Source organism: Echinops telfairi, unplaced genomic scaffold (genome assembly GCF_000313985.2).
Source record: "Echinops telfairi isolate 266 unplaced genomic scaffold, ASM31398v2 ScPeMD7_19;HRSCAF=73, whole genome shotgun sequence".
NCBI lineage: Eukaryota > Metazoa > Chordata > Mammalia > Afrosoricida > Tenrecidae > Echinops > Echinops telfairi.
This window is the reverse complement of record NW_022103916.1, coordinates 771833-790977: the sequence shown is the minus strand read 5'-3', so window position 1 is coordinate 790977 and position 19145 is coordinate 771833. Positions and strand designations below refer to the sequence as shown.

Sequence of the window (19145 nt, the reverse complement as noted above, 5' to 3'; positions counted from 1 at the left end):
AAGAGGGAAAACAAAACAATTCAAAAAATCAATGTAGCTAAAAGCTTGTTCTTTGAAAGGATTGACAAAATTGATAGACCACTGGCAAACCTAAGCAAAGAAATGAAGGAACAAATTTCAACAGCAAGGATGACGGATGAAACAGGGGACATTACAATGGACACTAATGAAATTAAAAGGATAATTACACAGTACTACAAAAGCCTCTACTCCAATGCATAAAACAACTTGGAAGACATTAAAAAGTACTTGGAAAAACAATACTTCCCTAGACTATCCCTGATGGATGTCAATAACCTCAATAGAATCACAGCAATAGAAGAAACAGACAAGGTTATCAAGGTATTACCAAAAAAAAAAAATCCCCAGGCTAATCAGCTTCACAGGAGAGTTCTACGAGGCCTGCAGGGAGGAACTGACACCAATCCTACAAAAATTCTTCTAGAGCATAAAAAAAGACAGCAAACCCTCAAACTCTTTCTATGAAGACAGAATAACACTGATACCTAAGGTGGGAAAGGATTCCACAAAAATTTAGAACTACAGGCCAATAGTTCTAATGAACATCAATGAAAAAATCCTTAGCAACATATTGGCGAATAGAATACAAAAGTATATAAAACGAATAAGTCATCGTGATCAAGTGGGATTCATTCCAGGGATGCATGGATGGTTCAACATCTGAAAGTCCATCAGCATTATTCACCACATTGACATCAAAAAGGATAAAAACCACATAATATCGAAAGATGCAGAAAAAGCATTCAACAAAATCCAAAACACTCATTCCTATTCAAGACACTGAAAAAGATAGGAATGGAAGGAAAGTTGCTCAATATAATTAATACAAGCTATATATGAAAAGTCAACAGCCAACAAGGTAGACCACGGAGAAAAGACAAAAGAATCCCACATAAAAAGGGACAAGTCAAGTGTGCCCCATCTCCCCATTTTTATTTACTGTTGAATTGTAATTAAAATCCCTGATCCCCCAAATGGTCTATGATTTCACTGGAAAATTCTACCAAACACTTCAAGAAAATTCAACATTAGCTCTAATAAAATAAAGTAAAAATCAATGAAGAGAGATACTATGTTTAAAAACTGGAAGACTCACTAAAATAAAGATGTCAATTCTCCCAAAACTGAGACAAGTTGGGGGGGGGGGAGAGTGCTTTTAAAAAATATGCCTATTTTGACTCCAACCTAGATGTAGGAACCATCTAGATGTAATAATATGGGTGAAGTACAGATATATATTATTTAGGCGGGGACCCTCAAACCCCACCCCAGGTTATTTTGATTTGTAGTTAGCCTCCTGAAGCCCTGGCAGCATAGCGGTTATAAGTTGGACAGCTAACCAAAAGCTAAGAGTTCAAAACCACCAGCTGTTCAGCAGGACAAAGATGAGGCTTTCTACTCCTGTACAGAATTAGAGTTTGCGGCAGGTGCCAAACCCAACCCAGGGATACGTATGGCAGCCAACTAAAAAAGGAGGGGAAAACAACAACAAAAATGAGACAGGGGTATATGAGAAAAAGTGCACTAATCCACCCAAAGGGAGGGTGTTGTTTATATCTCCAAAATAGAGTGGGAAAGTGACCAGACATCAACCTGGTGCTCCAAGATGTGAATGAAACAAAGTCCCCAAGGAATGCAAAAGCGGACTTTAGGCCCAGGGAATGACACCCCAGCGGACTCGACTGGAAAACACTCATAAAGGTTAACAGACAGACCTGGAACTGTTTGAGGGCTTTTCACTTTTTGCTACTGTTTTATTTATTTATTTAGTTGTATTAGTTGTTTTATTTTTTGTTATACTTTGCTTTCTTTATGCATGTATTATTGTCTATGCATGTCTATCTGGACAAGAATAGATGGTATGAAAAATCCAGAGGAGAGAACAATTGTACCGATGGTTCCAGGAGGACACGGGAGAGGGGGAGGTGGGGTAAAAGAACGGAGGTGCCAACAAACCCAAGGACAAGGGAAGAATAAGTAATCTAAAATTGATGGTAAGGAGGGAATAAGATGCTTGGAGGGGAAAGGGTTCGATCAAGGACAATGTAGCCGAGATGAATTATCAAAACCCAAATGAAGGGTGAACATGATAGTGGAACAGGAGGAATGTAAAAAGAAATAGAGGAAAGAAGTGGGAGTCAAAGGACATTTATAAAGGTCTAAATACAGGCATGTATATGTAAATATATTTATAAATAGTGATAGGGGATTAGATCTATGTACATATTCTTATCTATAAAATATTACGGCAGCAGATAGACATTGGGCCTCCACTCAAGTACTCCTTCAATGCAAGAACACTTCATTCTACCAACACAGCACTCTGTGATGTTCACCTTCTCTGACAATCGCTGAAAACAAAATGGGTGCATACACTAATGTGGTGAAGAAAGCTGATGGTGCCCGGCTATCAAAACATATAATGTCTGGGGTCTTAAAAGATTTGAAGATAAATAAGCAGCCATCTAGCTGAGAAGCAAAAAAGCCCAAATGATGACACACCAGCCTGTGTGATCATGAAGTGTTGATGAGATCGGTATCAGGCATCAAAGAAACAAAACAAAACAAATGAAACAAAACCTTATCAATGGGAATGAGGGGGAGGGCAGAGCGGAGACCCAAAGCCCATCAGTTGTCAATTGGACATCCCCTGTCAGAACGGCCACAAGGAAGAGACGAGCCAGTCCAGGGTACAATGTAGTACCAATGAAACACACGACCTTCCTCTAGTTCTTTAATGTTTCGTCCCCACCTCCCACTATCATGACCCCAATTCTACCTTGCAAATCTGGCTAGACCAGAACATGCATACTGGTACAGATAAGAACTCGAAACACAGGGAATGGACCACTCAGGACCAATAAGGAAAGCAGCAATACTAGGAGGGTAAAGGAAGGAGGGGAGGTAAGGGGCAACCGATCACAATAATTGATATGTGGCACCCATCCCAAGGGGATGGACAGCAGAAAATTGGATGAAGAGAGAAAGTGGTATGACAGGGAAAAAAGAATGATTTATAAATGATCACGGGGACATGACAGAGGGAGGGTGGGGAAGGGAGGAAGGAAAAAATATGAGCTGATACCAAAGGCTCAAGCAGAAAGAAAATGTTTTGAAAAAAATGATGACGACAGAGTCGCACAAACATGGCGTCTTCCTTCGTGGCCGGAGAGTGCTTGGTTCACGCTTTAGGCCCTGGCGGGGAACTAGAGCCTGAGAAACTGCCCCGAAAGCTACGGGCCGAATTGGAGGCCGCAGTGGGGAAGAAACACAAGGGCGGTGATAGCCCGCGTGGCCCCGAGCGCCTGGTTTCCTTCCGTCTGATCCGAGATCTGCACCAGCACCTGAGGGAGAGGGGCTCCACGCTCTATCTCCATGAGCTCCTGGAAGGCAGTGAAATCTATCTCCCAGAGGTGGTGAAGCCTCCTCGGAACCCAGTTAGTCGCCCGGTTGGAGAAGATTAAGATACAGCTGGCCAACGAGGAATATAAGCGGATCACCCGTAATGTCACCTGCCAGGATTCCAGGCATGGTGGGACTCTCGGTGAACTGGGGAAACAAGTGAGGTCAGTGAAGGCTCTGGTCATCACCATCTTCAACTTCATTGTCACGGTAGCAGCTGCCTTTGTCTGCGCTTACCTCAGAAGCCAGTATATATTCACAGAAATGGCTTCGCGGGTGCTGGCTGCAGTGATCGTGGCCTCTGTGGTGGGGCTGGCCGAGCTGTATGTCATGGTGCGAGCAATGGAAAGCGAGTTGGGAGAACTCTAACCGATGCTTCATGGACAAATTCTGGAAAAGGTTTGGCGGGCTTCGTTCAGACTCACAACTACCGACTGACTCTCTTTCAGCCTAGCCAGCTCTTTGTTCTAAGCTCAGTATGTCCAAGGGCCAGGCCACCTGCTGTTCCTGTGAAGAGCCCATCCCCATGAGTTTCCAGAGGGGACTCAGGCAGCGGATCTTCAGTCACAAAGAACTGGCCTGTCAGTTCCGTACCCTGAATCTGGTGCTCCACTTTCTTGTCCAGTCCTCTCTGAGCACCGTTGTGACTGTTTTTGTTTTCCGCGGGGAGTGAATGGATTCCAGGCCTTCCTAGAAGTACACCAGACGGCCATGAACTTGCCCAAATGTACAAACCAGTTGTCATCCTTTGTGCACATGTCCCCAACGCAGACGTGGCATTGTAGTCAGAAGAGTTCCCCAAAGCGGGATCTCCTCTCTCTGGTTTGTGCTGAAGGAGGGTCTGGCCAGAGGGTACTGAACTAGAGAAAGGAATTGGTGCAGGAAGGTGAAATTAGAAGGACGGCAGCTACCTTTTTAAAATTGTAGTTTTCACCTTCATCCTTCTCTTCTGTCAGCCTGCCCTCACCACCACCCCCTTTTGTGACATGTTTCTGTCACTTCCCAACCCTAGTCTGTGCTCACCCATGCTCCATCCCATCACCCTTTGCTCTGCCTCCAAAGCGCCAAGCAGTCCAGTTGACAAACAGTACGTCTGCTTTAAACGGCAAGATTCTGTGTGTGCGTGTGGCGGGAGGATTCTACCTACTGGGGGGTTGTTTCAATAGAGCTGTATTTTATAAGCGGGGACCATGTTCAGATACAACTCTAGATACAAATGTGTAGTGTGCATACTTAGACATAAGCCTAATGCAGGGTATCGTATGGGCGTTTTTAAAACAAAATGTGGGTTCATGCAGAAGATACCATGTGAATGGTCACAGTTGATGCCATTGCCGTACGTGGTTACCTTCGGTCTTCACAGTCAGTCCGCAAGGTTGGAAATGGAGCCAGTGTAGGTCCTTTTTCTAAAAGACAGCATGGGCCGAGAGACACAAGTGACCGCTGCCTGGTCCTTCATACGACACACGGAGGCACGAACTCCTAGAATGTCCTGGAGTCCCTGTCACGTGACTCTCCTCAGACCAGGCAGTGTTGTGATGACAGAACCCGCATTGGGCACTTAGAAGATCATGCACTGGAGTTATTTGTTCAATAAATGTTGATTGCAAAAAGAAAAAAAAAAGAAAAAGATGATGACACTGTATGTACAGATGTGTTTGACACAATGGATATATGTGTGGATTGTGATAAGAGCTATAAGAGCCCCCAATAAAATAAAATTAAAAAGAATTAGAGTTTCAGAACGTATAGAGGCTGTTGTACTCTTTCCTGAAGGGTCACTATGAGTCAAAAATAGCTTCAATGGCAGTGAATATGGTTTTACGAGAGCTAGCTTCCCCGCCACTATCCTTAGTCATGGGGGTGAAAGCCCTGTACTCTATCTGTCCACCAACTTAACATCAATTCAGTGCAAACGAGTCTATCAATCTCCTCTCAGACTTACCCACTTTTAGCCTACAGGTTACCATATGAATTTTCTTGATAAGAGGGATTTTAGCACATAATCAGAATAATGTATGAGGGGGTACCAAAGGGAAAAAAAAACCCAGAAAAAAGCTCCACTGGGTGGAGCTTTCATAGTACACATTTTTCCCACTAGATGAGCATCTAGAAACTTGCTGACTTAGTGTTGTTCCCAGTGGTGTCACCTGGGAAGGTTCTCTCTGGTCACAGTGAATTTTTTTGTAACAGGATTTTTGCTCGAACCTTGTTTTTAGTGATGGCCGATTTAAGAGAACAGCGTGCAGCTGTCAAATTGTGTCTCCTGCTTGGGAAAAAATGCTGCAGAAACTGTTGTGATGTTGAACACAAATTACAAGGACAGCACTGTGGGAAAAACGCAAGTGTACGAGTGGTTTTCTCATTTCCACAAAGGTAAAAAGTCGAGTGATGACAAACCTTGTTCTGTACATCCGTCAACTTCCCAAATGGATGAAAATGTCAACTGGCAATGTATTTGGAGTTCGTTCCTGTAGACCAGACTGTTAATTAAGTTTTCTATTTAGAGCAGTGGTTCTCAACCTGTGGGTTGCGACCCCTTTAGGGGTCAAACGACCCTTTCACAGGGGTCATCCCATTCATAATAGTAGCAAAATTACCGTTATGAAGTAGTAATCAAAATAATTTTATGGTTAGGGGGTCACCACCACATTAGGAACTGTATTAAAGGGTCATGGCATTAGGAAGCTTGAAAACCACTGATTTAGAGTTTCTGAAAAGACAGTGAAACAATGTGTGACAAAAAAAGGCCTGATTTGTGGCAGACTGGGGACTGATTTTTCCACCACAGTGTACCTCCTCATCTAGCCATCCCAGTGCACCAGTTTTGGCAAAAAATGGCATGCCTCTCATGCCCCTACGCACCTTATTCAACTGACCTCACTCCATGGGACTTCTTTAAGTTTCCACGAATGAAGAGATAAATGAAAGGACAGTGATTTGACAACACAGAAGAGGTGAAGAAAAAAATGAGGTGCTGTCAGCCATCCAAACAAATGAGTATGAAAAATGCTTCCAAGAATGGAATCAAAGTTTTGATAAGTGTATTAAGTGTAATGGAGAGTCCTTTGAAGATGATAAAGTTGTTTTGTAAAAAAATTTAAATACACAGCTTTGGGGGAAAAATTCTAGGGTTTTTTTTGGTTACCCCTATTATTAGAAGTAGTTAGGGTTCAAGTTGGCACCCAGGTAAGCAGCCCATATGGGAGCTCTGGTGAGTATGGTGTCCAGGAGGTCAAGTGGAAGTGTTCTGGAAAGTGGAAAAATCCCATGAGGAGCCCTCCCTGTCCAGGAGTGGCCCTGCCCTGCATCTGATTTGTTCCAAGCCTCAGAGATCTGGGTCCATATACCAGGGATTTCCCGCTGTCTGTGCAACCTCTGTGTGCCTTGGTCACCATCAGCCAGTGTCCTCCACCTCCACCCCCTGGCCTAGTTGCCACCCCAGGAATGGGATGGCTATTGTGTAGAGCTCCCCAAGGCCGCACCAGACCACCACATAGCAACTGTCCATTCACGGCTCCCACCTGACGGAGCTGTTCCCGTTTCCCATAGTTCCCCTGCCTCCACAAGGAAAGGCGGCGATTCTGCCTGCAAGCTCTGGTCACTCCCAGCAGCCACGCAGGGCCTAAGTTGCAGCAAGTATGAATGACTGCAGCTGGGGGCATCCAGCACCAGTGACTAGGTTGCCTCCACCCACTGCACGGTTGCATGTACTGTGTTAACAAGGCACAGCCTCTGCCACTTCCAAGGCACCTCAGCTCATTGCAGCCCCAGCCACTCCCTGACCACACGGAAGGTCGCCCACACTTCCCGCCTACCATTTCCACAGCACTGCAGCTTCTGGTGGCCCCCACACCTCCCAGCCTAGCACACTGTGCCACGCCCTACCTCGGCCTGACCTGCGGGGAGTCAGAGTCACAGACTGGAGCATTACGTGCCTGCTGCGTACCGCCTCAGCCTGACCTGCAGGGAGTCGTAGTTGCAGACTGGGGCTTTGAGGGCCCACCGCACGCTGTGCTGCAGAGGCCTGAGCCACCGGGAGTTGGGGTCATGGACTGGGACCTTTCAGGCCTGCTGCACGCCACCCCAACCTGATCCATGGGGAGTCAGTCATGGATTGGGGCCTTGCAGGCCCACCACGCACTGCTTTGCCTGTAGCCACAGGGAGTCACAGAGTGGGTCCTTGCAGGTGCCCCCCGGAAAGTGCCGAGGCCTAGGGGCCACAGATAGACACTGCTTGGGTCTATCCCAGCTTGGGGATCATAACTGGCCCATCCCCTCCCAGCCCACCCAGGGAGTGGAACAGTAGAAAGTATATCCCTGGTCCAGAGGGTACACTTCCCCCAAATGTAGCCTATCTCTGGAACCCAGGGGACCAGTGACCCAATTCTTGGAGCTCCCCAGCTCAAGCTGGTCACACCACCTTAGACGCCAATGGGGCCACCACCTACCCATTGGCCCAGTATAGCCCTATCACTGTACTGGGAGTTATCCACCAGTCAAACTGATTTCCCCAAAGAGCTGTCCCCACGTGTGCTCGCAACGTTAAACAGCAGCCTGATCCACCTCCATAGTAGGCCACAGGCAGCCCTTGAAATCACCATTGACAGTCACACAGAGAAAGAACGCAGGGCCTCTTGGTCTCAGAAATATGGTGCCCAGCTCTTCGAAAAAATTACGTAAATAACAGCATACCGCATAGCTCCCAACAAGAAAACACAGGAGACAAACTACAACAGCAGAACTAACACTCGCAGAAGAATATGATGTGGATCTGCCACAAAAAGAAATTTTCAGAAGGCTGCTTGGAGTAATACAGGAGATGAGGGAAGCTACAGAGACCAAGGATCCAAAGTCAGAAGAGATAAAGTCCATTACAGAGGGAATGAAGTCCATGATAGAGGGGATGCAGTCCATACACCTAAAGGAAATACAGGAGCTAATGGATGAAGTAGCAGAAGGTGCACACAAGATCACATATCTCACAAACAGACTGGAGGCTGAGAACTGTACCAGTGATCTCGAAGATAATCAGGCAGACCTCAGCAAATGAGAAAGACAATCAAACAAGATAATAAAAGAGGCTGAAGAAAACCTGAGATAAATGACAGATGCTATGAAGAAGAACAGCATCCTAATTACTGGCCTACTGGAGAAAGACACAGCAGAGAAATCAACAGCGAAACTAACAAGGGAATTTCTGGAAGAAAATTCCCCACCCTATGAATGAGAATCAATCACTCATACAGGAAGCAGAGAGGACACCAATTAAATTAAACCCCAGGAAGAACTTACCAAGGCATATAATAGTTAAACTATCCAACTTCAAGGAAAAAAATCCTAAAAGCAATAAAAGAAAAGACGACAGTCACATACAATGGCTCACAAGTAAGAATATGCTCAGACCTATCAACAGAAACCATGAAGAGGAGGAGGAAGTGGAGTAACATCTTCCAAAAGCTGAAAGAAAAAAACGCCTATCCTAGAAACCTTTACCCTGCCAAATTATCTATTAAGGTAGAAGGAGAGAGAAGGGTCTTACAGGACAAGGAAAAACGTAAAGAATATGCTGTAAGACACCCAACCCTGAGGAAGATCCTTGCTGACTCGCTATGGCCAGAAGACCAACATCCACCAAACACTAACAGGAGAATACCATATAGCTCAATTCCAACCAGAAGCCAATGAACCAATAACAATCACCATGATAATAACATGGCCTTAGAGGTAAAACAGAAGGCAATAAAGAAGCCCCCCCACAAAGACACAATGCAGTGATAAGGGTGATAAGAAAACACCCAAAACAAAAGGCACGAGATGTCAGCAATGAATCCACAGATCGTGATAACTCCATATGTCAATGGCCTTAATTCCAACACTAAAAAGGCTTTCAGAATGGCTTGGAAAACATAACCCATCTATCTGTTGCCTGCAGAAATACATACCCTGTTTCCCCTAAAATAAGACAGTGTCTTATAATAATTTTTGCTCCCAAAGATGCACTAGGTCTTATTTTCAGAGGATGTCTTATTTTTCCATGAATAAGAATATGGTACACATTTATTGTTTTACTAAAAGAGACCTCACACTTCCTGTCTGCTCCAGCTGCACTGCGGCCAACAGTGAGCTGCGCAGCAGTGCCCACCGCTATGGTGCAGAGTCCAGAGTTACAGTAGCTTCGGGTGGCCTTATTTTCAGGGAGATTTTATTTTCTGGAAGATGCCTTATATTTCAGTGAGAGGCACAACTGTAAGTAGTTCTTATTTTGGGGGGATGTCTTACTTTCCGGGAAACAGGTTATTAAGCTCACAGACAAGAATAAACTAAGAATAAAAGGCTTGCAGAAGATATACCAGGCAAACGGCAACTCAAAAACAGCAGGTGTCCCAATCCTAATCTCAAGACAAAATTCATCTCAAGGTTCAAACCATAAAAAGAAATAAGGAGGGGCACTATTTAATGCTCAAATGATTAGTTTACCAGGAACCAGTGAGCATAATAACTATATATGCACCAAATGAGAGACCCATGAAATTTGTCAAACTATTCAAAACATGAAAAAAGATATCACAGATTCAACAATTACAGTACATGACTTTAATACACCACTTTCAGAGAAAGATATATCATTGGGAAGGAAGCTCAGCAAAGAGACTATACAGCTAAACACTACAATTAGGCTACTAGATCTGACAGACATATTTAGAGCTTTCCATCCAAATGGAAAAAAAAAATATTCTTCTCAAGCATGCCTAGCTCATTTTCAAAAATAAACTACATGCTTGGAAACAAGTCATGCTTGAGTAAATTCAAACACATAGAGATTATGCAAACACCCTTCTCAGATAACCATACCATAAAGCTGAAGATCAAAGAACAACCAGAAAAACAAGGGCAAACAATTGGAGGATGCATAATGATTTTCTGCAACATGAGTGGGTACTGACCCAGATTAGAGAGGAGATCAGAAAGTTTCTAGAAGCTAATGAGAATAAGAATACAATGCATCAAAATCTATGGGATACGGTGAAAGCAGTCATTAGAGGTAGCTTGGTAGCAAAAAGGGCATTTCTGAAAAAGGAAGAGAGACTTAGGATAGATACGCTCTCACAAAACCTCCAGCAATTAGAACAGAGACTACAGAACAATACTTCCAATAGCAAAAGGAAAAGGGTAGAGTTGAACCACTGGGAAGACAAAAGAACTATGCAGAAGATTAATGCAGCAACCAAAGAAAGGAAAGAGCAAACAATAGCCAGGATGAGGAATAAAACAGGGAGAATCACAACAGAACCTAATGAGATTAAAAGGATAGTTATAAAGTACTATGAAAGTCTGTATTCTAATGAATTCAACACTGTGGAACACATGGACAAATACTTGTAAAAACAATCCTTCCCTAGACTATCCCAGATTGAGGTCAAGACCCTAAACAAACCCATAGCAAAAGAAGAAATAGATATGGTTATCAAGAAGCTACCAACAAAAAAAAGCTCCCAGACCAGTCGATTTCACAGGAGAATTCTACAAAGCATTCAGGGGAAGAGCTGACAGCGATCCTCCACAAAGTATTCGAGTGTATAAAAGGATGTTAAACTCCCAGACTCATTTTACAAAGCCAGTATAACTTTGATACCCAAACAGGGCAAGGATTCCACAGGAATAAAAAACTATAGACCAATATCTCTAATGAGCATAGATGCAAAATTCTTCAACAAGATATTGGCCAACAGAATACAAAAGTATATAAAACACATCATCCATCAGGATCAGGTAGGATTCATCCGAGGGATAGAGGGATGGCTTAACATCCGAAAATCCATCAATATTATATACCACATTGATAAGAAAAAGTATAAGAAACACATGATAATATCCATAGATGCAGAAAAAGCATTTGACAACATTCAACACCCATTCCTAATTAAGATGCTCAAGAGGACAGGAATGGACTGTCAATTCCTCAAGTTAATACAAGCTATCTACGAACGCTGACAGCTAACATCATAGTCAATGGAGAAAAGATGGTATCAATCCCACTGAAAAAGGGGACCAAACAAGGATGTCCTTTGTCTCCACTTCTATTCAATTTTGTACTGGAGGTCCTAGCTAATAGCATAAGACAACAGAAGGACATCAAAGGTATTCAACTTGGAGAGGAGGTGAAATTATCACTGTTTGCAGACGACATGATTCTGTGCATTGCAAATTCCAAAAGCTCTACAACCGTAGTACTGACAGAAATAGAGGAGTATGGAAGAGTGACAGGATACAAGATCAACAAACAGAAGTCCACTGGTTTGCTATATACATCGGACGAGACCATGGAAAACGAGATCAAGAAGGCAATACCCTTCCCAATAACCAAGAACAATTTGAGATATCTAGGGATTTATTTAACAAAAAAAAAAAATACAAGGAAAACTATAAGACCCTACTACAGGAAACCAAAAGCAACCTCTACAAATGGAAAAATATCCCATGCTCATGGATCAGAAGACTCAATATAGTACAGATGTGTATCCTACCCAAGGCACTGTATAAGTTTAAAACTATCCCGATTCAAACACCAACAACCTTTTCCAAAGAACTGAAAAACTGACCACCAATTTCATATGGAGAGGTAAGAAGCCCGAATTATCAGAGAACTCCTCAAGAAGGACAGTCAGAGGCTCGCTTTACCTGATTTTCACACCTACTACACAGCCACAGTGGTTAAAACAGCGTGGTACTGGCATAATCACAGATACACAGATCAATAGAAAAGAACAGAAACCCCAGAAATAAAGCCATCAGCATATATATAAGGGCCCTAAAAGCATCAAGTGGGCTGGCGACGCCTATTTAACAGTGGTGCTGGAAACAATGGAAATCCACATGTAGAAAAATAAAACAGGATGTCTATCTCACCCCATGCACAAGAACAAACTCAAGGTGGATCATGGACCTAGAAGTAAAATCCTAAACCATAAGGATCATTAGTGAAGGAATGGGGACAAACCTAAGAACCTTGGTCCAGGGAATACAAAGGATAACTGCAATAGGGCAGGGTTCACACACAAAGGAACCTGAAATCAACAAGTGGGATTTAATAAGGATAAAACACCTGTATACATCAAAAAACTTCCAAAAGGGTAACAAGGCAACCCACAGAGTGGGAGATGATTTTTAGCAACAACAGAACAGACAAAGGGCTTATTACAAAAATCTACAATATCCTTCTAAGTCTACAAAAAGAGGAAAACAGTTAACTATGGTTTGAGGTGGGGGAGTCAGCCCCCCACCACTAATCGTGGGTTTAATTAGCACATATGTATGGTTGAGATATATAAATATTATATTAAAGTCACTGAGCGCATGAGAGATAAATGAGATATTAAAATAACAGAGTCAGACACATTTCATGATAGCAATGCTCACCTCAGCTCCTGCTTGGTGGTCCACCTGGAGAGAGGGGGAAGGGAAGGAGGACAAGGGGAAAGGGAAACAGGGCAGGAGAGGGAGCCAAGGGAGCCAAGGAGAGGTCAAGGGAGAAGCAGAGGGGGGGGGCGGGGGCGAGCGCTAGCTCTCTCAATTGCTAACCCAGGTCTATATACCTTTGTGGGCGTGCAAGCCCACTAATTACAGGTAAAGACATGTCACAGGAAGGGGTTGCACTATAGGTTATACAGTAATGGAAGGGGGTGGTCTAGAGGCGTACATGCAATAGGAAGAGGAGGGATTGGGGGTATTCATGTAACAAGATGGGCGATCCTAGATTCAGGATGGCAGCTTAACTTTGGATGTCACTTAGCGGGTTTGATCCTTCTCTGGATCTCCATAGGAACCATTATCAGTAGGGTGTGAACCCACCTACAGGAACCAAATTAATGACTGCAGGCCTGTCCATTGTCCTTAACAGCAGGGAGCAGGGGGCCTATCTTAGTCTGGTGACTGACTGTCTTCAGGGAGGATGTCTGTAAGCATCTGACCTCCCCCCACAGTCAACCCCACTAAGAAGTGGGCAAAAGAACTAAAAAGAAGTTTCACTAGGGAGGAGTCCCACACAGCCAATAAATATAAGAGAAAATGCTCTTGATCATTAGCCATCAGAGAAATGCAAATCAAAACAACCATGAGATACCATCTAACACCTCTGAGGCTAGCCCAAATCAGAAAATCAGAGGGCAACAAATGTTGGAGGGGATGTGGTGAGATAGGAACTCTCCTACATTGCTGGTGGTTTTGTAGATATGTACAGCAGCTATGGAAAGCGATACTTAAAAAAAATGGAATTGATCTACCTTATGACCCAGCCGTCCCTCTACTGTGCATATACCCAGAAGAAGTAAGAAATAAACCGCATCCAGTCGTATGCTTATTGTAGCACAATTCACAATTGTAAAGAGTTGGAAACAACATAAATTCCCATAGGTTGATGAGTGGATCAGTAAACTCTGGCACATACACACAATGGAGTACTATGCATCCCTAAAAAGCACTGATGAGCACATGAAACAGGTCTTTTCATGAGAAGAGTTAGAACAAATTATGCTAAGCAAAGTCAGCCAATCACAAAAGGAGAAGCACAGCATGAGTCCACTGAGATAAGTGTAATCAGCACGGTAGGTATAGAAAATAAGTCACCTATATCACAGCATTTGGGTTGAGATACAGAGAGTCGGGAGTTAGGCTGGACGAAACTCAAGGAGGTACATGTTAGCCCAACACAAAAATGGGGAAAGGAAGGAGGGGGGAGGAAGCAAAGGGGGGCTGGCAAAAGTGAAATGATGACGGAGGGAGCAGGGCACTAAGCCATCCAGGGGGACAGTACTGGTTTTGTCTCCACAGAATTAAAGTGGGCATGCAGACCCTACCACAGTGCACCAAACCATGAGGACAATGTGGCCCCATGGAATACATGAAAAGAGAGAGCTACAGGACTGGCCCCAACCAGAGCCAAACTGACGCCCCCACCCCACACCCCACCCCGGAAGTGAGTGTGGCGGGGAGCAGCACTGAACCTACAGGTTGAGGGCAGGGGCCAGCATGCCACACCCACGCGGAAGCAGACTGGGAGAGAAGAAGAGAAAGAGAGCTGGCCTGGATCCCACGCGGGCACACCAGGCCTGGAGGATGAAGTCCCTGAGGGGAGCTAATGGGACACAGAGGGGACTGGGCGGCTGACAACACCTCATGTCACGTCCCCTTACTAGAGCAGACTGTGACAGAGGACATTTCTGGGGTCACATGGTGGGGAGGTAGTGCGGTCTGAAGCCCCCACAATGGAGTGAACCAAGAAAGGAGCATACCAGACCAGCAGCTGGAACAAGGTAGAGCTACGAAGCCCCTGAGGAGCCCCCAAGGGGGGCGCTCCAGGACAGTCTTGAAAGCCAGTGAACAGACCCAGAATTTTTGTATTATATTTCTTCTCTATTTTTTTTCTGCTCTTTTCTCCCCTTTCCTTTTCTTCTTCTTTCGTCTCCTTTAATCAGTTTGGGCTACGTATGTAGGATAGGTATGGAAGGCATGCCCAAGGAGAGAGCAGTGGGACCACGGTCCTGGGGAGACCTGGGGGGCGATGGTGGGATGGGAAGCAAGAGGTGAGCAGGCAGCACCAAAGACAGGGGAACAACTGGGATGTTGGAGTCAATAACAAGGAGGAGATAGGGATCGGGGGTGGTGGTGCCAGAGCAACAGCAAACTAGCTAAGAGGAGGTACCAAAAGGCTGAAATAAGGGGAAAGTGATGGTGGGGCAGGAGGAAGGTAAAAGGAAACAGAGAAAGGACCTAGGAAGCAAAGCAATGGATAGAGGTATAAACATAGTGGTGTACATATGTAAATACACTAATAAAAAAATAGAGGTATTGGCCTATGTACATATATTTATACAGTAATACACTAAGGTAGGGGATGGACTTTGGGCCTCTGCTCATACCCTCCCTCAATACAAGAACACTTTGTTCTAGCAAATCGGCACTCTGATGTTCACCCTCCTGACACAACCACTGAAGAAAAAATGGGTGAAGAAGGCAGATGGTCCCTAGCTATTAAAAGATAGAGCGTCTGGGGTCTCAAAGGCTTGAAGTTACACAAGCTGCTATTCAGCAGAGAAGCAAGTCCACATGGAAGAAGCACACCGCCGGTAAGATCATGAGGAATCATAGGGACTGGGTAATAGGAGTCAGCAGAGACATAACAAACAAAAACATATTTTTGAGAACGAAGGGGGGTATGGAGCAGAGATCAAAAGCCCATCTGTAGACAATGGAACAATCGCCCCACAGAGGGGACCACAGGGAAGGGATGAGTCAATCAGGGTGCAGTAAAGCATCAAAGAAATACACTATATACCTCTGGTTCCTTGAGGCTTCCTCATCCCCCACTACCATGACCCCAGTGCTGCTTCTCAATTCAGACTAGACCGGACCATGTACACAGGTATAGATAAGAGATGGGAGCTCACAACACAGAGATTCCGGGAACAGGAGTGGGAATAGTGATACCAGTAGGGTAGGGGGAAGAGGGGCAGAGGAAGGGAGAAAGGGGAGAGGAAGGGAGAAAGGGGGAACCGATCGCAATGATGGGCACATAACACACACCCCTCTCCAAGGGGAAGAACAACAGAAAACATGGGGGGAGACAATGGTCGGTGTGAGATATAAAAATAATAATGTGCAATCTATTAAGGGCTTATGAGGGTGGGGAGGCGTGGGAAGGGACAGAAAAGAGGAGCCGTTACCAAGGGTTCAAAAGTAAATGTCTAGAAAAGAATGACGGCAACATATGTATAAATTTGCCTGATACAAGCGATGTATAGATTGTGACAAGAGCTGTAAGAGTCCAATAAATAAATAAATAAATAAATAATTTTAAAAGAAGTGGCTGAATAAAGTGCCAAAAGCTCTCTTTTCATCATCCCAAAATTCTCCCAGAAGAACCAAAGGAAGACCTGTAGGAATGAAAAGCGTCTGTCCTTGCTTCACCGAACACTTGTAGCATTTCTCCACCTGGTCCCCAAAGAACATCTCATTCTGATTAGAGGAACTGCTCCAGCACTCAAAGAGAGTCAGGTTGGCATTGGTTGGGCGGATTAAGTAGAAAATCTTTTCACCCTGAAACACACAAAAAAGTTTTAAGTTCCAAATACCAAGCATTTCCATTACAAGTAATTATTCTCTCATCTAATCTAAGACCATGTTAGTATGCCATCCCCCCCCAAATCCATCTAAGGATAATTTTCATATAGATTTAGAAATTTTCCAAAGGCCTTTCTGTACTTTTGTCCTTCAAATTAGGAAAAATGGACAGTGAGGGCTCCTATTTTAGATGAAATGCTAAATAAAAACTGGTTCCTATAGAAAAGTAGATCAATAATAATATAAGGAGCATTTAAGGTCACATTACTGATGCAAAGAAAATTTAATTTGCCTTTAAATGTTATATACAGAATGTTACCTCTCACACTTGCAATCAAAGGCAATAAATGTTTAAAAGATCAGTAATTGCCCAAGGACTTCTGAAAGATATGGTCACGTTGGAAAAATATTTTATTTCCTAATTATGTTTTGCCTGGATAATAACCAGAGATAATGTGCCAATATAAAATAAAAAACCATTAAGGAACCCTGGTGGTATAGTGGTTATGAGCTGGGCTGCCATCCAAAATGAAAAACCATTAGTATAAAGATATCCCTAATCCATAGCTTGATTTATTTAACCAAATTCACAATAAGAATTTTCAATGTAAAAAATCAATAATATTAGCAATATCTGATAAACAGTTGTAGAAATTGGCATCAAGTTTACAGACCATATAGTATTAGCAATGTTTTCTTCATTATTTTGATAACTATACTATGGTTTAGTTGTGTTCTGGAACTATACAATGAATTATTAAGAGATACCATGTTTATAGCTACTTTCAAATGTTTCCAGCAAAAAAATACACATATATTATCATTTTATTATATTAACTTTAAAAGAGAGAAAAGGGTGCAATAAAATGTGAGGAATCTGGGTGAACAATACACAGGAAATATTCCTATTATTTTTCTGTAACAAAATTATTTTTAGAAAATTAAATCTAACATTTATATAACACTGATTATTACATATATTCTAATTTTTTCCTGATATAATAATGAATATAATACTAGTTCAAGAATTGTAATCATTTGGATAAGAGCTACACCCAAGTTTTCTGCTCATTTCTTCAAGCTTATGAAAATAAAATTAAATAGTATGAACAAAGATGAAAAACAATTACACTATTTAAAACTGTTTTCCAGACCTCAAAACTCCTTTATATTTATTGATCATCAATATGTTAATTATAAAATCATAACAACCAATGAAACGCAAACTATAGAAAGTTTGACATTAAAAGAAAAAACCCTCATGCTTTATCTTGATTATAAAGTCAGAATTGACTTGTGGCAGTGAGTTTGTATTTTCGGGGATGGGGGGTGGGGTGGAGGGTGGAGTGATTGGTATGGTTGTAATCACACGACTACATAAAATGTTAAAACTCATCAAATTATATGCTTAAAATGGGTGATTTTTTATGGCATATAAATTATTCTTTAATAAAGATGGGGAAGGGGAAACTTCTTATAATTTTAACAGTTATTTCTGAATTAAGTATGGACATTTCCATACATGGAAGCAGGAATATAAATTGTTTCAATGAAGAAGATAGTAGTTGGGAACATTAGGCATCTGTTGGTATTCAAAAATCAAAACTGCAAAGTAAAAACAATTCATCTCTGCCATCCAAATAGAATCTTGGAAGTGGGTAGGACTCAACAGCCTGTTTTGTGCTGTCATCTGATGAAAATTCAGAGGCCTAAGGCCTGATCATCTCTAAAAGCCATATATATTCCTACCTTGAGCACATGGTACCAGACTGAGGTGCCGCCAAAGTCAATGTGAAAGTCTGTATAGCTATCCCGCACACTCATGAGGCAGTACTTCTGCACACTAGGCCTCTCAAAAACACACTCCTCTGGCCACAAGTTTTCCACCCATGAGAGCTTCCGAACAATCTTGGGTGTCTCCACAAGGTTTGAAAGCCTAATAAGGAAGGAGTGGAGAGCAGATGTCAGTATGCTGCAGTAGACTAAGTTCAACGGCTTCCAATTCTTCTGAATATTGAAGACTTTCTTCAACTGAAGCCTAAATGAAATGTCTATAGCTTAATGACAGGTAATACAGAGAAAATATTCTCTCTATAGAATTCCTAAAGGTATATAGGACACATTTCCCTCAGTTTAGTCTATATCCTCAGTCTACTCTGCTCCAGAATTCTCAAGCCCAGCTCCACAGCCTTCCCCAGTTGAAGGTGACCATTTCCTCTACTAAATGCTCATACTTCCCTTCTCTCCCATGAAGTCCACTCACTTGCCAACAAATTATCACTTTTTTTTTACTGTTCCTATCTTGTAGTGTCTCTTTTATGAGGAATCATCAAACTGGTCCAGTACAGGTTATTTTTGTTCTATGTAAAGCCACAAATGTTACAACAGATTATGTTTCTCTCTTTGTTCTGATTTTGGAGAACCTTAGTAAAATCTCTATCTCCAACAAACATCCAGACTACTCATTTTGTCTATGGACATTCTATTTCCCCATCTTTATCCTTCTTTTGTTCTAATTTCCCCTTCATTTTCTCCTCTATTTTGTATAGTATTCATCTCTGTAAGCTACTTCAAATGTTACTTCAGGATTCAATACAAATAAA

At 42.8% G+C, this 19145-nt stretch overlaps 2 protein-coding genes across 3 annotated transcripts in view; one reads left to right on the top strand and one right to left on the bottom strand.

Annotated features, from left to right (window-relative positions):
* PHF8 (PHD finger protein 8) overlaps window positions 1-19145 on the bottom strand; it is a 181476-nt gene that overhangs the window by 99443 nt on the left and 62888 nt on the right. For both annotated transcript variants that reach the window (XM_004713121.4, XM_030885076.2), the window contains exons 7-8: window positions 18292-18478; window positions 16356-16518 (exon numbers count right to left, since the gene is read on the bottom strand). In XM_004713121.4, the coding sequence (XP_004713178.1) occupies window positions 16356-16518; window positions 18292-18478 (350 nt within the window). The remainder of the gene's footprint in view (window positions 1-16355; window positions 16519-18291; window positions 18479-19145) is intronic.
* Window positions 3168-3824, top strand: LOC101652231 (transmembrane protein 199-like). The gene is given in 2 exon segments (XM_045288265.1): window positions 3168-3457; window positions 3459-3824. Coding segments are annotated over 2 exon segments (624 nt in total). The 3' UTR covers window positions 3793-3824.